The sequence below is a fragment of the Camelus dromedarius genome, chromosome 12 (genome assembly GCF_036321535.1).
Source record: "Camelus dromedarius isolate mCamDro1 chromosome 12, mCamDro1.pat, whole genome shotgun sequence".
NCBI classification, from domain to species: Eukaryota; Metazoa; Chordata; class Mammalia; order Artiodactyla; family Camelidae; genus Camelus; species Camelus dromedarius.
In genome coordinates, this window is record NC_087447.1 from 25,371,445 (window position 1) to 25,386,620 (window position 15,176).

The 15,176-nt window shown below is 48.5% G+C and overlaps 1 protein-coding gene across 4 annotated transcripts in view; it reads left to right on the forward strand.

The window, feature by feature from the left end:
- The window catches only part of WT1 (WT1 transcription factor), a 46,505-nt gene extending 38,401 nt beyond the window's left edge, over positions 1-8,104 (forward strand). For 2 of the 4 annotated variants that reach the window (XM_064492473.1, XM_064492475.1), the window contains 4 exons: positions 201-351; positions 3,500-3,589; positions 4,204-4,287; positions 6,736-8,104. In XM_064492473.1, the coding sequence (XP_064348543.1) occupies positions 201-351; positions 3,500-3,589; positions 4,204-4,287; positions 6,736-6,857 (447 nt within the window). In that variant the 3' untranslated portion in view covers positions 6,858-8,104. Of the gene's footprint in view, positions 1-200; positions 352-3,499; positions 3,590-4,203; positions 4,297-6,735 lie in introns of all 4 variants that reach the window. The other 2 variants (XM_031459842.2, XM_064492472.1) reach the window with 1 other exon arrangement.
- Positions 8,105-15,176: the final 7,072 nt, after the last annotated feature.

The window sequence follows — 15,176 nt, forward strand, 5'->3', positions numbered from 1 at the left end:
GCTTGCATTGTAGAATGTCCTGATCTGTCATCCATTAGTGATGTCTGCTGTGGGCACCTGGGGTGTGGAAAGGAGTGGTTTTAGGTCTCCTAGCCACCATCTCTTCTTTGGATATACTTCAGTGCTCACTTTCCTTGAGACCAGCATGAATGTTCACATGTGGCTTAAAGCCTCCATTTCTCTTAATGCTCTGCTTGTAGGACGTGCGGCGTGTGCCTGGAGTAGCCCCGACTCTTGTCCGGTCGGCGTCTGAGACCAGTGAGAAACGCCCCTTCATGTGTGCTTACCCAGGCTGCAATAAGAGATATTTTAAGCTGTCCCACTTACAGATGCACAGCCGGAAGCACACTGGTAAGTGTGTCCACCATCCAGCCTTGGTTCCGGTGGCCTTTGGGCAGGAGTGACTCAGGATCTCCTGCTCCCCACAGATTGCACTGTGAGGACACAGGTGACTTCTAGGATGGAGAGTGGCACTGCTTTCAAAGGTCTGGCCCAGGTGGTGTAAAAAGGCTGCCAGGCCATTTTGTATCCTGATTGTCCATCCTTTATTAAAGAAGGGCAGAGCAGAGTAGGTGCTAAGAGAATTTCACAGACTTAAAGGGATCTGTGTTTGAATTCTGGCTTCAAGAGCAAGTGACCTAACCTCTCTTTGAACTTTATTTGCCTCACATAGAAAATGGAGATGATAACCTACCTTATACAATTGTTGAGACTAGCTTAACTTTTTAAATCAAATTGAATTAAAAGACTCAGATATGAAGCATTTAGTACAGTATTCTATATCACCAGGTTTAAATAAATGATAGTTGCTGTTATAATACTGTTAGCATCTCTTAATAAAGAGGAGCTAGCCTGGGAGTTTGGTAAGCAGATATTCTGAGAGACTGATGCGCAGGGTCGTCCTAAGAGCTAGGAAGAGATGATTCAAAGAAAAGCTTAACTACTCGAGTTGCCCAATTCCCAGGCAGGAATGGGAAAATGGATTATAGGTTTAATCTTTGTTTTCAATCTTAAAAAAAAGAGAATGATTTTTGATGATGTGTTAAAACTGGATTTTCCCACAGGTCAAGGGGTCTGCCTCTGGGAAGGAGAGGATTGGCCGCGTCTGGCTGTGGCCACCTTGAATGTGCACAGTCATTTCACAAATGTCTGCTCGTGGCCTTGTGGGCAGGAGATGGGTGTCCCCTACAGGGAAGTAGGGCGAAGCTCAGGCTTTCCTACTGGGGAGCTGGTACAGTTCTTTCCACGACTGTGAAGGGTAGCTTCATTGCAGTGTTTAGCATTATTATTCTATTGTTACTGCGGACTTGACTTTGGGGAATCTAGAGGAGAAAGTGAGCTGCATTCAGCTGTTTAGACCATTGGTCTTTGCTAAGCCACTGCGTCCGGAGAATGCAATTCTGGCACAGACCTGAGTTTGCACACAGTGGAGGCTGAAGATGAGAGAACCAGTGGCATGTTATATTTTTATATATTTCCCCAAGTGGGATCATTTAAAAAGCATCTGTTAAGATTATGAGGAAAATGATCAAGTAAAAGTCTGCCTGGAAAAATGCAAGAGAATACACTGAAGGCAGTGTGATGGTAGAAATTTTACTAGGAAGGAGGGACTTAGAAAACAGTGAGTGTAGATGCCTGTCTGTTTGAAGGGAAGGCAGTGGACAAGATGCATGACTTCCAGGTCTTCTGGAGCCTTCAAGAAACTCCTCCTTGCAGAAAATGAGGAGGGGAGGTTGGCATTTAGCAACACTGTGGCCCCCATCTTGAAAGAGTGCAATCATTTTGTGTTTATTTATAATAATAGTACAGACTGTTATATTAAGTACTTTTATATTAAATACTTTTTATGTGCCAGACTCTCTACATGCATTATTCCCTTTAATCCTCACACATAAAATGGTTCTCAGGTGGTCAGGATATAGGGGAAGCAGGACTCAAACTCATGCCTTTTAACTCTTAAGTCACAAGCCCCCTTCATGGTCTGTTTTGGAGCCAGGACACACACAGAGGAAAAGGGACTGAGACCGTGTGTGATGATAGACTGACTCTAGAGGCGCGAGAAGAGCTGTTCAGAGGCCATAGATTTGAGTGGAGTCATCTCGGGAGGTTACTTGGAGAAGGAAGGGCTTGGGTTAACCATCGAAAGGTTGGCAAGGTTGGGCAAAGGAAGTAAAGGATGAGCAGGAGCATAAAGGTGGGGAAGAGAAAGGAGAATGAAAGGGGGCGCTGCTTTCTGCAGGTGGCAGAGGGGCAGCATAAGGCACTGGGCTGGGTATCAGCAGAAGGTTAAGGAAAGGCTCCTACCCTGAGGATTTTCCAGCCACAGCAGAAGGTAGGTCTGGACATGGCTCATCATGTTAGATGTTCTGTAATAAATTCTGTAATGGGGGGGGGAGGGCTTTCAATCTGAACATAAAGTTTCCAAGAAGGCATTGCAGAGGAAGCGGCATTCGTGAGGGACGTACAGTAGACTCTGTGACGGGTAGGAGTTCGGAGAGAGAGACGAAGTGTGAGCAAAGTACAAGGCAGATTTCAGGAATGGTGAGAGCTCTGTGCAGCAGGAATACAGATTCATCAGGGAGACGGAGGAGGTTAAGCCGGCTGATCCTGGGATGGCTTGCTCTCCATTCCAGGACGCTGATGACTCAGAGTTCTCATAAGAAGGTGGGAAGACCCAAGGTTGCTCAGTGCACTCATGGGGCTCAGTTCCCAGGAGTTGGCTGAACTTTCTCTAGCGAGGGCAGGGGTGGGGCTTCTCTGTCCTGAGACAGGAGGTTGTGTAATCCCACTCCTGACTTCGCTCAGATAAAGGGATACCCAAAACTCTGAAGCCTCTGGATCCTGGTTTGACTTGAGCATCTCACAGCCACGGAGCTGTTTATGCTTGACTTGGGCCTGAGAAGTCCGTGGCAGCCAACGCCAGATCTTCAGGCCATAAGACATAAAGCACTTACTTCACAGGGCTGGCTCCAAGGCACGTCCATCTCAGAGTTCGGCCTCAGGCTCAGTCCAGGAGTTAAAACTGCTTTGGTTTATTATTTGTTTAAATATTCTCTGCCAGTAATTTTTGAGCACTGCCTCTGTGCTAGGCACTGGGCTAAGCCCTTTATGTGGGTGGTTTGTTGTAATCTGTTGATAAATCCATAGAAGTTGTCGGATTACTGGCCCCGTTTGACAGTGAGGAAATAGTACCTCACCCAGTGCTGTGAGTGGAGAGCTGGATGTGACCCCAGTGTCAGACTCGAAACCTGAGTTCCCGTTCACTTCTACCTCGGGGGTGAGGGACCATTTTTATTCACTTAGCCCCTGTTCTGCGCCTCCAGTCCACGAGCATATGTAGCGATGAGCCTTTAACCTCAAGCTGCAGCACATCCCTAAAAACCTCCACGCGAGTGCCTTTGGCATTTTGGGATCCCTTCAGTCCCAGTAAAAGAAGTTGCCTCTAATGAGATCCCCACTTCCAGTATCATTTTCCAACGGAATATGTGTCTTCCCCAAGGTGAGAAACCATACCAGTGTGACTTCAAGGACTGTGAACGAAGGTTTTCTCGTTCAGACCAGCTCAAAAGACACCAAAGGAGACACACAGGTTTGTAGGCTCGCTTCTCGCTGCTGGCAGTGTGTTCCCTTGGGTCATGGTTGATTTTGTGATGCTCTTTGTTGTTCCGAAGGATGGAGAGGGTCAGCCATTTGTTTCGTATCTCCAATAGTTTTTTGCCCCCTAATCTTCTGGGGATTTACTTTCTCTTAAGGAAAAAAAAAAAAGAAGAAGAAGAAAGGAAAGAAAAGGCAACATCCCACATTTCCCCTGCAAACCACAGAACCATGATATTCCCACTGGCAGTTTGCTGATGACACACTGAGTGTCAGTAAAGAACACGGGTGGGTGGTGGAGAGCAGAATCCCCTTTGTAGTGTGTGATTCACTTTTTCAGTCTCAGACACAGCTGAGGCCTTGGTGAGAGGCTGGACATTTGTGGTTAAGCAATAGTTGTTCCCAAAGCAACAGGTCTTCAAGGATTACTGTACAGAATCAGGTGATTTCCTTCTGGGCCTGGGGTATTGGGGAAATCTGAGGGCAAGGCAGACATTGCAGGTGTGGCTGGAAATGCCGGCTCCTCGGGCCACCGGGAAGCAGGCCTTGTGGGCCTTGCTCTGCCCCCACTCGGTTAGGGCCGTGGCTAGACCTTCTCTGTCCATTTAGGTGTGAAACCATTCCAGTGTAAAACTTGTCAGCGAAAGTTCTCCCGGTCCGACCACCTGAAGACCCACACCAGGACTCATACAGGTAAAACAAGTGCGTAAACTTTTCTTCACATTTATTTTTCATTATTTTTTTAAACTACTGTTGAATGGAGTTGCTTGTGATGAGCGAGATTGGAAGAGATGAGTGTGAAGGTTCTAAGCAGGTTTAGACTCAGAGGAGAAAAAGAACAGTATATGGCTACCTTTAAATAATAACACTGTTTAAGAAGGGATGGGGGTGGAGGGTACAGAACAGAAGAGATGTGAAAAGAACTCCTTTCGTGAATGTCCAGAGTGAAATGAAGAGATAAGCTAGGTCCCTGTTGTTCCCAATTTGTGGCATCATCTTTTTATCACTCAGTTTGATACAATAATCAACATTACAGAAAAGTAGCAGAAATTCTAGCAAGCCAAACATTTATTCTCCTGAAGCTCACGTTTCGTGACACTATTTTCAGAGACCCAGACCCTTGCTCTGTTAAAAGTTAATGCCCCACGAGCAGTCATGGTTTCTGCCAGACTCCTCTCAAAGCGTAGGTATTATTTCCTTTGTACTAGTATAGAGAGGGGACTAGGACATTTATTCACTGGCTGCTGAAAGTTTTTGCTTCTCACAAGGCTGGTGTGATTTGTAATGAAAATACCACCATCTTTGTCATGTATTCTCTAGCTTTGGAAAGAGGGCCAATGCTTAGGTTACCTCATTTTATCTTCACAACATCCTTGGAAGAAGAGTAGGGTAGGTATGTTTTATCCCCATTTTACAGATCAGGAGACTGAGACACACAGTGACGAAATTATTTTGTCTAATAAAGTCCCAAACCCAGTAAGTGGCAAACCCGGTTCTGTCAGCTCCCAGCCCACCTACCCGCTGCCTTCTTTGTTGGAGAAAGAGCTTGGGTCCACCTTACAGCCCAGGGAGGATAGAGAATCAAGAAGAGAGCCAACATCAGCAAAGTTGAATTCCGTTGAGAGGCTGGGGAGGGTGATGACGACAGGAGGAAGGGTTGGGATTTGTCCATAAGGAGGTACCTTTGACAGCATGGTGTGGCTGATGGAGAGAGGGAGCCAGATCAGGCAGAGCAGAGGAACGGGGAGTCGGAGGTGAGGGGAATCCTGTCAGGAGCCCCATGCAGTCCTGGATTCTCAGCTCCCACAGGCTGCACTTCCACATGGAATCCAAGCACCTGTGCCCCAGAGTTGGCGGGATGGGCACCTCGTTCCCCTACTCGGGTGCTTTTGGTGTCACTCCTTTGCCTTAGTCTTGAGCTCATAATTCGGTGGAAAGGAGTTACCATTCTTGGTATATCGCCCCCAACCCTGTGTACATCTGCATTTGTATAGTGACCTATGTCACCAGCAGACTGTTTCACATTGTATTTGATCGGCCCCCAGTTCTGACCCTGGGACAGCACCCCCCTGGGACATTTCTTAGGGCTTCTCCTGACTGGTCGTTCTCAGAGAAAGCCAAGTGGGACTAGCCATATCCTGGGAAGATCCCCGGGTGGTACAGGGGTTGGCTCCTGTGGCATTTTCACTTAAGACAAAGCCACGGCGGCTCTATTTTCATTATGCTGAGGCCCGAGGGATGTGACGCAGCAAAGTGTGTGGGCTTTGGATTTAAGTCCTGCGTGGGTCTGCCCTCACCAGAGGTCCAGCCTCATCTGTAGAGTGGGGATAATAATGCTTCCCTTACAGGTGGTTATAAGGAGTACATGAAAAAATATGTATTTATATATATATATATAAAATACCCAGCACAAGGCTTGGGGTCTGTTAGGCTCTTAGTAAATGCTCATTATCTTCCCTACCCAGAATGAGGCTTGGAAGGAACCTCTGAGTCCTAGGTGGAGAAGCCTCAATTTTGGGGCAAGCTTGTTTAAAAAACTCAAAACTGCGCCTCAGCTAGAGCCTTCTGTATAATAGGTGTTATGCTCTGAGTAACATTTTAGGGTAAAAGTCAAAAATTTATTTAAAAATACCCAGCTCCCCCCACCCCAGCTGGAATATCTACAGAAACAGAGATGTTAAAGCCAGTGCCCCAGCTCCGCTCCTGGGTAGCAGTCAGCGGACAATCTCCAGGGCAATGATCCTGAAGCCCTCGCCTCCCAGTGGAGCTCGGTTCCCTCCTCACACGCACAGCTCACGGAACAGCCTAACAGAAGAGGTGGAGCCAAACGTTTTCCCCCCTTATTTAAATACGAATTGCCCAGACATTTCCGTTAACTCGATTCATCACTTTTCTCCTATTTTCCAAGTCTTCTGACTTACTCATAGTTTATAATTTTCACAATATTTTAACCCTTAAGGCCCCAGAGGTGCTGCCATTTCCAGACTGCCTGTGAGATGAGCCCGGGGTGGTAGGTGAGGGGACGAGCTGGAGGGAACCTGGAGTGGGTGCCTTGTGATGGTTTAATGCGGGACTTTGATAGTTGAACTTGCTCCTAGTCTCTCCGCCACACGTGTCTCTGACTGGCCGTTGTGTCAACAGGTGAAAAGCCCTTCAGCTGTCGGTGGCCCAGTTGTCAGAAAAAGTTTGCCCGGTCAGACGAATTAGTCCGTCATCACAACATGCACCAGAGAAACATGAGCAAACTCCAGCTGGCACTCTGAGGCACCCCCGTCCCAGGGCGCCGCTCTGTGTCCCAGGCAGGACTCAGAGCTGACTTTAAAATTCCTCTCTCAGAAGGAATTGGCGGTTGACCTTCTTCATCCAGCTTCCAAGACAAGATGTCTGTGCTACTGGATCCTACCAGGTTTGCCCGGAGGGAGTTGGTCTCTGCTTGGCCAACTCTTCGTTGACTCAGAAGGCCCTGGAGAAGTGGCTCACAGTGTCCGGTCAGTTCAAAGCCCATCACCATTTGGTCTGGATTTTCCAGTGTAAGAAGAGCCATTGTTGAAGGTGTCCCCCCGCCCTCCCCTTCTCCATTTACGCTCATTTTCACGAGGAATAGAGTCGTTGTACCATTTTCCATCATAGAATATTTATAGGCCAGGGCATTTGGATGTGTCTGCTAATGTAAACTTTGTCATGGTTTCCATTTACTAACAGCAACAGCAAGAAATAAATCAGAGAGCAAGGCACTGGGGGTGAGTCCCAGCCGACATTCCGGAGGTTAGGCAGGCTGCTGCCCTGGAAGGCAGGATGTAGTGCTACCAGGCAGCTTTTAAAACTCAAGTGTTTCAAGCAGCTGAAAAAAGAATCAGAACTAACCAGTACCTCTGCAGTTACCTAAAAGAATCTTACTGTTGTCAGTTCGATGTTAACACTAGAACAGTGCTCTTATGAAACCGTGCTTGAAGATCTGAGATTCTGTTTTTGTTTCTTTCTGAGTTGTAATCATGCACATCTTCAGAGATGTACAAATCTCCTCACACAAAGGAAGTGGAGTTCATTTTTCTCATTTGGGGTGTCCTCCATAGTGTACAGACCACGCTGGTTATGTGGCTTCAAGTTGTATAAATTAAAGTGACTCAAAAGAAAATAAGGGCTGGTCCAGTATCTCCACTGATAAGACTGTTCTTGAGTAACTTAAGTAACTTTGGGTCTACAAGTTTATGTGAAAAAAAAAATGAGGCTTACTAGTGTGAGGAAATCCATTGTTTAAAGGTGGTTGGGTGTGTGTGTGTGTTTTGTTTTTGTTTTTTTAAGGGGGGGAAGTTTATTATGTACTGTTGCTTGAAATTATTGTGTAAATATATGTATCTGATAATGATTTGCTCTTTGACAACTAAAGTTAGGAAATGTATAAATGTTAGATGTGTCACTGGTGTTGATCTTCCAACATATTGATGAGAACACTAAAAATGTAACCTGCATTTTTCACTTCGCTCTCAATTAAAGTCTGTTCAAAAGGAAAGTAGTAAGATTCTATCAGCTGTATTGTGTTTCAGTTTGAGGACAGTTGCGTCTTTTTTAAGCAGAGAAGTTGCCACTGACATCAGTGACCACTAATTAGGTGTGTCTAGGTCCTGACCACTATTTGAGGCTCTGTTGAACCTCAGGAGGCAATTACTGGTCTTAGATGCAGCCAGAGAGCACCGCCTTCACCGCTCATCATGAAGTGACATTGTGCTACGGTCGGATAGGCTTGTGGACGGCACAGGGGGAATTGTGTTCTCAGGTTCATTTTAATCGGGCTATCATTACATCACTTCTTACTCCAGGTCAGCAAAAGAGAATAGAGAGATGCAGGTGATAACTGGTCTTCGCTGAAAAGTTCACAGGCACACACTGCAATCTGGAGGGTGTCAACTGAACACCTAGTACAACCGAATTTAAAACCGTAGTTGCTATAAATCAGCTCAGCAGGTTGCAAACTGCTCAGACTTCCAGGGCAGCCGAGTGTGAAAGCAAATATCTAAACTATAAACTCTCTTTCTGGTCCCAGTGGAAGGTTTTTCAGTTGTAAATAAGGAGATTAATTTGGTGCCGCCCCTTTGGGCTCCATTATCTGGGAGCTCCCGTGCGTTCCAGGCTTCATTTGTTCGTTTAAAATGTGTCTCGAGCAGACAGCACCCCAGCACAGAGCCTTCTCTGCGTTGAAGTGTAGCTCAGTTTGGGCTGCCTAAAAGTCAGGTCCTGAGGGCCCCTCTTAGTTTGCATCTGGCTCTTGCATCGCTGTTAATTATAGCGAGTGTGGTGACTCATTTGTATCAGCAGTTTTTATCTTTTCCTGCCAGAAGACAGCATTTCTCTGGAGAAGCTCAGGACAAGCATGGCAAACATCAGGGAGTCAGAGCGCGCCAGGTTTCTCAACAAAAGCAGTCACATTGTTTCAACAGCAGGAGGAAGAGCAGAGATTCTCACACTGCTTGGGCAGGTTAGCTTGCAGTTAAGGTCATGGCCTTTGGAAAGCAGACCAACCTGGGTTCAGAAGCTAAGTCCCCAGTTTCCTCATCAGTGAAATGGGGACTTTTTTGTCCCTATCTGCCTGATAGAGTTGGAGTGAGGATTAAATGAATAAAAAAGCATGAAAACATCTAGCACATAACAAAGATCTGATCACCATCTGGGAAAATGATGCCCTTGAGAACTCACCTGTTGATTTCCTTTACTTCCCACCCCTTCCCGGGCATCCTCTTGCAGTGCTCAGACATCTTCACGGGTCAGATCTGCAAAATGACAAGTCCATTTCCATACACTGCAAACAAGAGCTAAGTTTGCAGCAACAGGGTTCATGTAGACACGTCTGTTTGCTTTGTGTCTTTTGTAAAGCACCCATTGGCACTGAGTGTGTGTTCCTAGCCCCACGGTGTGGACCATGAGCAGATTGTCAGAGTGAAAACTGGCCAGAGGGAGCTCTGTAGCCGGGGCTGGATGCTCTGTTAGTTGCAAATGTCAAAACGTACACTTTTACACCTCGCTTTACTATTGTGTGTGGTTCAATATCTTTAAAAGGCCACCCAGCCTGTGCTGGACCATCCCAGACTCTCTCAGCCCAGAACCTCTGTAGCACTTCGAGTATGTAACATTCAACAGTATCTTATATGGCTGTAGTGCTTTCCCATCGAGGACCATCTGTAATGTAGACAGGACAGGTATTGTTCCCACTTTACAGATGAGAAAGCTGAGGCTCAGCGACAGTAGTGGCTGAGGCAGGACTTGGTTGTGGTGTTCTGCATCCAAGTTTCCTTCCAAAGCGAGCTTGATGTTGTAGACGTGCACCCTGCTCCATAGTTTTATACCTACATATCATCTTCCTAACCATGTGCGAGCTCCCAGAGGGAAGGAGCAGACCGTCTCCCTGTCCCATGTTATTTCCACGAGGACATCCCCTCCGGAAGTTCCGGGGCAGGGCCTGAGACTGCATTCTTAACAAGCGCCCGGCTGATGCCCACCCTGCTGGCCTGTGGGCCACACTTCCCAAAGTAAAGACCGAAAGGCTGGTCTCAATAAATACTTGCTAAGAGGCGACTGATGAGTTGTGCACTTGACAATCCTGGGACCGCCCTGAATCTTTGTTAGCCCATAGAGAGTGGCCGTGAAGAATGGTGTGGGGCTCTGCTGCGACGGTCCCTGGGGCCGTGGGGCAGGACATGCGTGCTGAAGGTGGTCAGGAAAGCCGCCTTGCGGAGATCTGTTGTCAGACACGGTGACTGTGTCCTCTGTCAGTGACTTTACACAGCGTGGAGACCTGTCCAGGTAAGGAGAAGGGTGGTGCGAGGCCCCACCTGCACATCCAGTCCTTGCCCTCACCCAGTCCGCATCTCTGCTGCAGGCCTGCACCTCCCTGCCGCCCTGCTGGCCAGCACCCACAAACGGAAGTCCTACAGCTGTGGAGCAGCTGGGTTCCCTGAGAGCCAGGCAGGAATTCCCCATGACTTGCTTCTACCAGGAGCCACTTGCTGAGCTCTTTCTGTGGGTACCAAAGGGAAAAGGCAGTGTCTTCCAGAGCCCTGTCCTCCCTGAGGGTGTTTGCACTCCTGATTCTGGACTGATGGGTATGTCAGGGACGGGTGTGTGTGTGTGTGTGTGTAGAACAGTGGTTCTCAACTGGGGGCATTTTTCTTCAAAGCCTTGTGGCAGGCAGAGTAGCTCACAGGAATTTCTCACAGTAAATGTGTGAGAACCACAGTAAGGAAAACAAATCCCCAAGAAGATAGGCGGGTCTTGGCCCCTTTTTCTTAGGTCTTTCCTTCTAGTGACCATTTTATTTATCAAGTGATTGAAATCTGTGCAAAACTCAAATAAATTTAAACGATCATGATGATGATGACCATACCTGGTTTGGTTTTTGCACTGAGAAAGTAGCTGCTTCAGTGGAGGACTCTGGGCTTTTCTCCATTTTTCAAGCAAAATCCGGATTCTGTGTGTTCTCAGACTCACCTTGAGAGGGAAGGAGAGAGCCAGGCAGCACAGGAAGGGTCATCTCTCAGAGGGCTGGAATCCCACCAGGCCAGCCAGCAGACAGCCATACGCAGGCACAACCTCCTGAATAAGGTCGGGTTTCAGGAACTGGCGAGGGGACGAGGATGAACTCCTCACTGAGGACCGAGACTCTGGAAAGTCAGTGCTTTTAAGCACAGACTGAAAATCAGCCAGCTATGAGTGGAAGCCTCACACAGGCAGATCTCAGATGTAGGCAGTTAAGGCAGACCCAATTAGCAAATGTGAGTTTAAGAGATAAAGAGATATTTTTATGGCACGAGAGAGGATTGAAAAGTGATCCAAGGGGATGGGGCTGAGATCAACGTAGAGGATGGGTTGGTAGAAACAAGGGGCTTCTCCCCTTCACAACATCCTGGGAGCACTGGTGATGTTGACACTGGGCGAGAAGGATTGCCTGACACAGCAGGGATTCTCAGAGCCACTGAGGCGGCAGTTGGACTCCAGGAGAAAGAGGCAGGAGGGGCGAAAGAGGGGGAAAACTGGGAAGAAAGACGAGACAGATGAGGGATGGAGTGTGGATGTCAGGGAGGTGTGACAGGAAGAGGGGGCTTCTGTCTGATGGGGCCTGCCCCCCGCAGGAACCTGCACCAGCTCTGTTAACACACACCAAGTCTTCTCTGATGGGAGATGCTCAAGAGCTAACATGCAAATAATAGTAATGGGTGCCATTTGCTGGACCTTGATGTGCAGACTCATGCCATTTTCTGTGCATTCTCTTATTGAGAACGTTCCCAGCCTACAGATGAAGAAACTGAGGCTCTAAGAAATACCTCACGCAGGGTCACACAGCTTGTGCATGGCCGAGTTGAGACTCTAACTCAGCTCTGACTCAAAGCCCCCACTCTTAACTGCTTCATTCTACAGTATTTATCCCGCTCGTCCCAGGGCATGTTGGCCCCACCAGCCAGAGGACCAGAAATGCCAAGAAAATGCGACAGTGATGCTCTCTTGCCCACCAGCTTGTTGGGATACTCGGAATGGTTGCCAAGTACCCAGAGGAAGGACAGACAGGATTGGCAAAATGTTCCCTCCACCCATAGCCAGTTGTAGAGCCTGTTTATAAAGTATGTTTTCATTCAATATTTTATATTAAATACCGGAACTTAAATGACATAGCATAATGTTAGCCGGACAGTGATAAAAGGGGAAAATTGAGAAACACATTTAAAAGTTCAAGGTCAATGAGTACTTTTTAAAAGCAGCATCCTGCTTTCCCAAGGAGCTCTGCGTCAGAGGGGGCAGGCGGAGGAGGAAGCTGTCAGTGTCTGGGGACAGTGGGGGAGGGGGGAATCTCGTGATGGGGCCCCTGGATAGGATTGCCCCTTGGTCCCAGCAGGCAGCCTCCATTTTTCTAAGATGTCTCTAGGCCCTTACCATCCAAAGGAAGAAGGCCAGGGAGCCTGTCACAAGATGTCTCTTCTCCCAATTTTTCTGAGGTCTAAAAATATAATGAGCCATGTCAGTGGCCTCTATCACTCGAAGTGGGCACAGCCTTGTTTCTGGCCCCCACTACAGGAAACCTCCCCCTAGGAGCGGAGGCGAGGCGCAGCGACCTCGGTAAGGGAGGATGGAGAGCTCATGGGGGGAGAAGTCAGAGGGGCTGCATCTGCCTTCATCCCAGCAGCAGGTGGACTGAGGCAGAGTTTACCCTTTCTCGTAGACTCCTCCTGATGACGCCTCTGAGTTAAAGCGTGTTCTGAGGAAGACTCCTGAGGCTGTCACGCAGAGACTAGCTGCCACTGTTTTTAGGCCGGGACTTCTAGGCCCTGGGAGAAGCAGCTGGGGAGACGTGAATCTTGTCAGACCCTGCCCCTCCTCTAAGTGTCTGGTAAATTCCAACTGCCAGCCACAAGATGCAGTGGTTATATTTGCTGATCCAGCCCCTGGCCAGTCCCTCCATTCACCTCTGACAGGAGCGGCCCAGACGTGCTCAGAGCAAAGGATGAGGATTGCTGAAAGAGGCCGCGGGGTGGGCATGTCCTCCAGGAGGCAGGAGCACCCCAGCGCTGGGATGCAGGCTCTGCCACTCACGCTATGAGACGTGAAGCACCTTCTGAGCCTCAGCTTCTGCTCAGATAACAACACTGTTCACCTCCAGGGTTGTCCTGAAGACGAAAGGGGATGCTGCAGGGCCTGAGCCCCCGTGCCCATCAGGGCAGCCAGGTCTCCAGCTGTGTGTCGAGCAGGGCAAAGCCATTCAAGAAGGGCTGAGGCAGAGCTTGCCCCCAGGTCCCAGCCTGCACTGGCCCTGGGCCGTCCCCACGAGCAAGCTGTGGCTCACCTCACTGCAGAGATGAGAGGTGGGCCACACTGGGCAAAGCTACAAGGAGCAGGCAGTTGGTCCCTGCCAGACTCCAGTTGACCCACATTTGTCCCTGTGATCCTCGTTTGAAGTCCCCAAGCCAGGAGACTGAAGGGACTGGGACACAGCATCACCTCTCCACCTGTCAGTCACCTTGGTGAGGAGGCGGCTGGCAGGTGGGACTGGCCGGGACCCACTCTCGTCAGATATCATGGCTGTGGCCCAGGTGTCCTGAGGCATCTTTCATGTAAAGATCCTCTCTGAACCCATCGAAATGCCACCTGCTGGGTTCAACTTCCCAAATAAGAGAGGAAGAAAGTAGTCAGAGGCAAAACTTGGAGTGTGTCAGCAAGAGGGACAGTATCAAGGAATCGAGAGATCTGTGGGTCTCAGTTTTGGGGACAGAACACGTCCTTGGAAACACTTTGCTTCCTAAGCAGTTGGCTGCATTCCTTGGTTGGTGTACCAGACAGGAAGAACAACAGTTTACACAAAGGCAGAGGCGGTTAAAAACTCCTGGTCCTGGGTCCTGAGACCCAGAAATTATAGTAGGTGGGTTTTTTTTTTTTTTTTAACCACAATGATCAGCTCATAGTTTACCAATGTTTTACTGTGATCATCTCCAGGGTGCTACTAAACCTGGAGGAAACTGAAAAGTTTATCTGATTATCTACTGCAGAATCTCCAGGAATTTCTTTCTTTTTGCCTGTTTACCTCTATACTAGCCCTTTTAGGATCACAGGCTGTCTGTCAGTAGATGAAACTGAGCTTCATTTCCCAGATCTGCCACTTACCAGCCCCATGACTGTGGACAGCTGGACTGAACCCTCCATTTGCTGAGGTTGTGAGGTGTGAATGGAACATGGACCTCATGGGACAGTTGTATGGGATAAATGAGGCCAAGTGCCTGGTGTGGGGCTTGCATGTAATAGGAAGTTAGTTAATAAATAGCAACTTATTCTTGTCATTTTGTCTCTGACACTGTGGACACCCACTGGGTGTGTGGCTTAGCATGCCCTGGGGCACCTCTTGGCCTTTCCTGGGCACGACCCCCACTCCACGCCCACGAGTCAATGAGTCAATGAGGGGCTCGGGATAATGGCAGGATGGCCCGGTTTAGACAGGGCATTCAGTCCTGGTGAGTCTGACAGCCCTTTTCCTGCTGCAAGAATTCCTTGCCCACTCCGACTCCAAGGCGGAATGCAAACACCAGGCGAGTTCGGTACCATGCCCCAGCCTGCCAGGGTGCACTCCTGGAAGCAGATATGTGCATGCTCCAGCCGTCAGAAGAATTCATTAGGACAGTCTGTGATATGGTGCTGAAACCGGAGGCTCGTTCAGACGAGCCAGGGATGGGAAGTCTTGTCCCTGCTGAACTTCCACAGCTGATAAAGGCAGCCTCCGCTGGCAGATTTCATTTTTCACTGGGCCATCTGCATCCAGTCAAGGATAACTTGTCTTTCCGAAAAAGCTCCTCATCAGCATCAACCCTGCACCACCTCCCCCCACCGTGAGTCAGGCACCATTCCTGGTGCCCGGGGTCACGGGGACAGTGTGGTGTCAACAAACCAGTGTCATCATAATATACACGGAAGCATTGAAGTGGCCGGGTGTTTATGTGGTTGATGCCCTGTTGCTTTTTATCAGCTCAAGTTATTGCCAATTTAGCTCTGTGTTAGCTGGTCTATAAATCTTCAGAGCAGTGTTTTTATTTTCTTAATTTTGTCATTGCTGTTAT